This window comes from Nothoprocta perdicaria, unplaced genomic scaffold (genome assembly GCF_003342845.1).
Source record: "Nothoprocta perdicaria isolate Ctin4 unplaced genomic scaffold, notPer1 scaffold_32, whole genome shotgun sequence".
Classification (NCBI taxonomy): Eukaryota; Metazoa; Chordata; class Aves; order Tinamiformes; family Tinamidae; genus Nothoprocta; species Nothoprocta perdicaria.
In genome coordinates, this window is record NW_020455555.1 from 4684701 (window position 1) to 4690990 (window position 6290).

General features: G+C 48.8%; 1 protein-coding gene across 2 annotated transcripts in view; it reads right to left on the reverse strand.

The window, feature by feature from the left end:
* Window positions 1–6290, reverse strand: part of JMJD1C (jumonji domain containing 1C) — a 141366-nt gene that overhangs the window by 50587 nt on the left and 84489 nt on the right. The window contains exon 3 of one of the 2 annotated variants that reach the window (XM_026043007.1): window positions 2086–2199. The exons of the other annotated variant lie outside the window; for it this stretch is intronic. Within the exon in view, the coding sequence (XP_025898792.1) occupies window positions 2086–2199 (114 nt within the window). The remainder of the gene's footprint in view (window positions 1–2085; window positions 2200–6290) is intronic. 2 annotated transcript variants of the gene reach the window in all.

The window sequence follows — 6290 nt, forward strand, 5'->3', positions numbered from 1 at the left end:
GAACTTCAGGCACTTCCAGCAATGTGCAATAAAAAATGTTTAGATCACCACGGTCTCCAAGGACTCCATACTGAGAACGCACAGCTATGAGTTTGAACCAAAAACTATACGTACTGAGAAAGACTCAACATTCACTGATCTTTACAAAGCACGGCTCTTAACTTCTGTTTTCCACTCAACAGCAKGTTAAAAGTATTTCAGATCAAACGAGGGAACAAAGGGGCCATTATTTCATTTTAGAAAGTAGATTTTCAGAAGTCAGAAAGTTTACTGAATGTTTATCTGGCATGGAGGCCTTCTAACTCAAAAACAAACAAACAAAAAAAAAAACCACCAAACACCCAAGAGCTACTTTATATTAAGTGATTTAAGACCAAGACTGTGCCATCTGATTTGCAGCATTAAGCATATACAATATAACAAGCAAAATGAAGGAATGCAGACCATCTTGCCACTTCACATATGTTTCAGCATAGTCTCACAATTTAATATTTGTCTAATGTACTGCTAGTACATAATTCAGAGTATTTTAAAATGGTTTCTTCATCCTTAAAGATATTATCATTCAGTAAAGTTCTTATCTTTACACATAAGATTTGCTAATGAGAAATTGCTAGCCCTGCAAAGAGAGACACACCTAGGAATGCAGGTTTCCAAAACTTAACATAATCAGTTAAATAAAGAATTAATCACAATGTTTATCAGCAAGTGTGCATTGCTTTATAGGGCTACATTCAGTATCTGAACAACCTCTTGATAAGAGGTAAATTTGGAATGCTTTAATAGCATAAAGGAATCTGCTAGCAACCTTCTTGCACTGTTAAAATGAGCAGCTAATTTAGCTGTCTGTTGTCACCAAACTGWTCACAATGACTACAGATCCACCTCTGCCAGGCAGCTGTGCGCTCCCTGCGACAGGAAAGCAGCCTGAGCTCTCACACAACAACCGCCCCAGTAGTGAGGAAGATCAAGTTTAAATCCTGAATTATTGCTCACAAGCTATTGCTTCTGAAATTCTATCTGTGACTTAATTATTTTATTATTTACCAAGACAGACTCAGGATAATTGTGCAAATGACAAGGGTGCATTTGCAGCAGTAACCTCTTCACTTCAACGTGCATGCACCTTGCCATGCCGCACTGGAACTGCCCTGTGTCTAGGATGCTGCCAGAACCTCAGAACACATATACCGCTGCTACGCTGCTGCCAGCTGGGCCTGGCAACAAGACTGCTGTGCAAAAGGCAGCCCTCCTCATATATTCAGTTTGTTTTGCTAAGCTCATCTTGTGAAAAATGATCTACTGCCAAAAGGAGATTGATTACACTTACTGGAACGCACATTATCACAGACAATGATCTTGATACGTTTCAGGCAGAGAATAGACGCTAGCACAAGTATTCTCTCTGTAAAATGAATCTGGGAGATTGYGGTTGGGCTCCGAGGGCGAATTTACACTTGGTGCTCAGCTGATTCAGGAGGCTGCTGCTGCCAAAGGAGGATTTCCTACTCGGCGTTGCATCATCCGGCCCCTYGGCGGCCGCTGTGCCCTCCGGGCAGCCCGTGCTTGGGGCCGCTCCGCCCCGCAGCACCCGCGGCTTCACCCTGCCGAGGAGCCCTCAGCCCGCTGAGCCCTGCCCAAGCACCAAGCACAGACCCAAGCACCAAGCACGGCGGGAGCCGGACCCCTCGCGCCTTGCCCTGCCCTTCTGCTGCTTTTCTTTTCCTAGCTCTCTACTTGGTGCTAGGGAAAAAAAACGTCTTGGGAGAAGGAGGAGGGAAGGAAGGGTGTCAGGACAAAATTACATAGTATTTATTCAGGGCCATCTGTTATTCTCAGTCTCAAAGTACTATTTTTGTACCGCCACAGTGTACAATCGCTGTCATAAGAGASAATTTATGGCTATTCAAATTGTAATCAGGCCAGCAGAAGCTGAAATATCAAATGTTCTTCTGTTTGTCACAGAAGAGATTTCTAGACCTTTTCCTTAAAGAGAAAAAAACCATCCCCTGTTCTCCTGTTCTTTAACTGCATGCATGTTAACAGACAAATGGTGGGTACTTGTGCACTAACCAAGCTTCTTACCTGATAGGGCTGAAAGGCACTATCTTCAGTTATAAAATCCAGCTGCTTGTCCACAAGGAATTCTACTGCAGTAACTGCATTGTACACACTTTTTCCAACCAAGGGCTTGAATGTCTAAAAAAAAAAAAAGAAAAGAAAAAAGAAAAGAAAAGAAAAAGGAAACAGAAAACAAATTAAAATTAAAAAATAGCTCAGCTCAACTCCTCTGGATCGTGTAAGTACTGACATATCGGTTCTTCCATCAAAACAAGTCAGAACAAAAATAACTAATTATATGAGAAATGAGAATTTTGTGCTGCTAGCTTTTCCTTTGTGCAGTTGGTGGAACACGAGCAAGAAAAGGGAACTGCACCACACGCTGTTCCTTTTCCTCATTGTTCTTGAGCAAGAGTGTTTACCGCAGAAGCTCAAAGTACAGGAGCACGATTATATTTTAAACCCCCAGCTCAGCACRCAGATCCTCTCTGCCTGCAGGCCTAGCTAGCGCCGCGGCAATTACACTGAGGACACTGAAGTGGAAACCACTGCAGACACGCAAGYCGAAAGGCTGCGCCGAATGGTTCACCTTGCCTCAAGTCAGCCACCTCATTTCCCGGCTCGGCAGGCAGCTCCCTTTTCCTCCCCCGCGGGAAGGGCTGCCCGGCCCAGCCGACTGGGGCTCCTCTCCGCCCGCGCCGCCGCCGCAGGCACAAACCCTCCCCGCGCACACGGCCAAGAAAGGGCAAGGAGAGAGGGAGACCGGGGAGGGCAGCGACAGCCTCCAGACTAGGCCTTGGAGACGGTCTAGACACGACTGCGGGCCCGAGCGCCCTGCCCACTCCTCCCGAGGAGCACGTCCAAATGGCAGCACGCGCAGCGAGTCCTACGCAGCGGAGTGGGAAGAGCGCTGCCGAAGCGGGAGCGAGCAGCCGCGGCGGGGCCGGCGCTGGCAGCGTTTCCTGGAACAGAAGCCGAGCGCGAGTGTGACTGAGCGGGGATGTACCGAGAGGCGATGAGTCAGGTGGAAAGGAAATCCCAGTGGATAGAGCAGAGAGAAAATGCGGCTCTGAGGACAGACGGAGCGCGCTGAGAGGAAGTCACTAAAGAAACAAAGAACAAAGCAAAAAAGCAGACAAGAATTATTAGCAAATATGTGCAGGATATAAGGAAAAAAGTCACAGAGCAGCAGGAGAAAGAAGAAAGTTGTTGCACAGGACAGAAAAAAGGCACAAGACAAAGCCAAGGGAAAGCCCTTTGAGAGGGGCTCCGCGAAGAGGGCTCTGCAGCGAGGAGGACGAGGGGAACGCGCGGCGGGCCGGGCAGCGGGCGCAGTCACCCCAAGAGGCCGGGTATCCCCTCACGGCAGCCGCGCAGACGGAGCAGAGCCCTCGCCGGCCTGCAGAATGGCACCGGCCCTCAGGTACCCGCTGAGCCACCCACACCTTGCTGCCTCCTCACTGGCCTAACTCAAAACTCAGCCTCTATGGAGGAGCTTAAGCCCTGGCACTTAGGAAGCAAGCGAGAAACCATTTTGCAGGAGATGTGTAATATTTTCTAATCCATACATCCAGCTCTATAAATGCTCAGACATGATGTTCTCCCATCTGTTCTGTTTCATTGAAGGCTGCGTTTCAGCTGCTCCCCTTCTTGCACGACCCAGGAGAAACTCACCAGCCAGTCAGCCATTTCCACAGTCTCTGCCTAGCCGAAATGGCTGGAGGGGCAGAAGAACGTGGCAACGTACAGGCTGCAGAGGCTGAAGAGCAAATAATGATTTAACCTTTAATGGTTAAGAAAAGGCCTTTGCTCTTGCATCACTTTTCTATAATGGACCTTGTATTGTTAATACTCAAGTTAAGACAGGGTGGAGTCCACATCATATAATTGCAAAGCCTGAGTGCGTAAACTCACAACTAGCAAGCAGATAATTTTTTTAAATGTTGACCTGTCTTTCAGTTATTAATTTGCATCTGAATCTTAACACACAGTACGGGGGGGAAAAAAAAAGGAGGCTGTTTTGAAAAAGCAGAACAACTTTCTTTCAATACAATTATTAAGGTCAGCAAGAGCATTGCTGGCTGCCTATGACAGGGCACATGGCACCATTAGGTGCAATGCAATCGTGTGGAACGTGGCTTGCAGTTCCCAGCCAGGGATTTAGACAACGCTACAGATTAAGGTATGTGTGAGCCACCGGTTTATCTTACTGCTGGTATTAAAAGAACTAGTTCCAAATATAGATCTGCGAACGTGATTATTCTCAGAAGAGAAACATAATCCCTTCTCATTTGCCTGCATAGACCTAAGTCTCTAGACAGGCCAACGCCCCCACAACACGCGTGAGGAGGATGCGGGCTTGCTGACAAGCACACAGCAAAAATATGTAAATAAATAAAGCAAAACAGGGCCGTGCCACCCAGCTCCTCGCAGGCGGATGGCTACGCAGCTGAACAAAACTTATTTGGGGCTTTTCAAGCATATTAGCAAATACTCCCGCTATCAAAGAACAACCAAACCCCACCCTTTCGGAAGGAGCAGGCCTTCTGGGGAAAGCAAAGTCCGGGCTCCAGCAGCACACGCAGGAGCTACACGGCCGCGCGAGGCAGCCCTGCTGGTCCCAACACCCAGGCAGCCCRAGCCATGCGCCGTGGCAAGAAGTGAGCACCGCCACGGGTGATGGCAGGAAAGCGSCTCTGACAAGCTCCAGGTCTTCTCATGGGCCTGCAGAGAAGGATGCTCCACTCCCTGAGCTCCCGAAGTAGGGCACGAGTCTCTGGAGGATCACGTGCGCTGGCTGGAACCACTAAAAGCTGCATGTCCTCTACCAAGAGCCTCCCCTGCATAAAGCTTCCTTTAGCACCTGCATTAACCACCTCTCCAAAGACCACAGGCAGCCRAAGGGCTTGAGCACATGCTCCATTTTTAATAGCATCCAACTTCACTACTCTTCTAAACGGCTCTTTCAGGAGTCCCACTGCCCCTGGCCACGTGGAGCCAACGCGGGCTGAAGGGAGCTCCATGAGCGCTCCATGGCCCCAGCACGGCTCTCCTCTGCCCCCCGGCATCGCTGTCCYACCCCAACAGCCCTGGAGCTGCCTGCCCGCTGCAGCTCTGAGACTGGGCAGAAAAGCGGCACTACAATTAGCCTCAATCCCAAGCACATATATASACATATATATATATTCATATTTACTAAAATACAAACATCACCACTTTCCCCTAAAAAAGCTCAAACTTTTGGATAGCATTCATCAAATATTCACTAAATACACAAGTCCGCTTCTTCTAATACACATACCACAAAAAAAATCATTATTTGGAATTTTGGTCAGCCCCTGGCAACCAGAGGCCCTGTTACCAGCAGCAGCAGCGCTGCAAAAGCCTGGAGAGCGTTTTTATCTCTGCTTAATGCAATTAAGCAGCTGGAAACGGGGTAGGCAGCAGCATGTGACGAGGCGGCGCGCGGCTTGCCAGCATGGACCGCGCTCCAGCCTGTGCGCCTGAGAACTGCTGACTGCAGGGTGGTACCTCAGCATTTCCAGGCTGTTACACCAGAAAATTTTCATTCCAGGAACCGCTCGGGTTACAGCTGAACCAACAGCTGTGTGCCCGGTTCATTAGCGCATGTAAAAATACTTCATTTGCGTTACTACAGCTTGGAGCTCGTTTGGCTGGGCCCCCGGCTCCTGCGCCTGGGAGCCACCCTGGCGATCACAAAAGCCCCTCTCGGAATGGATGTGCAGCGTGTTTGCTTTCCAAAGGTAGCGCTCTGCAAGAACTGATACCGCAAAGAAAACAGGCCAGCAAAAACTAGGGATTTATTCAGGAACGCTTTTCTTACGCTAAAGCTTGTTAATATTCACCAGGACGTGTATTCTTTGGCAAAGATGGAAGCAATTTTATATATTTCCATTTTTAAACCGCAAAAATCGAGAAGATCACATAAACTTAATTTATATGTGCTATTAAACAAACTTTTCCATACATTGTTTTTTAGCAYAGCCGTTTAGTCTGCAATAGCGCAAACACTGGCACCTTTTCACTATGACACTTAGCCGCTGAGCTTCCCAGACGCCCCGTTTCACCTCCAAAGGCCGCGTGCTGCCACGGTTTGTTCCCAAAAGCAAACCGCCGCGAGTGGAGAGGAGCGGACGAGCGGAGCAGCCGCGCAAGGAGCGGCGGGCGGGGAGCGCCCGGGCCTGCCCGCACTGCCGGCCGGCGCCGGC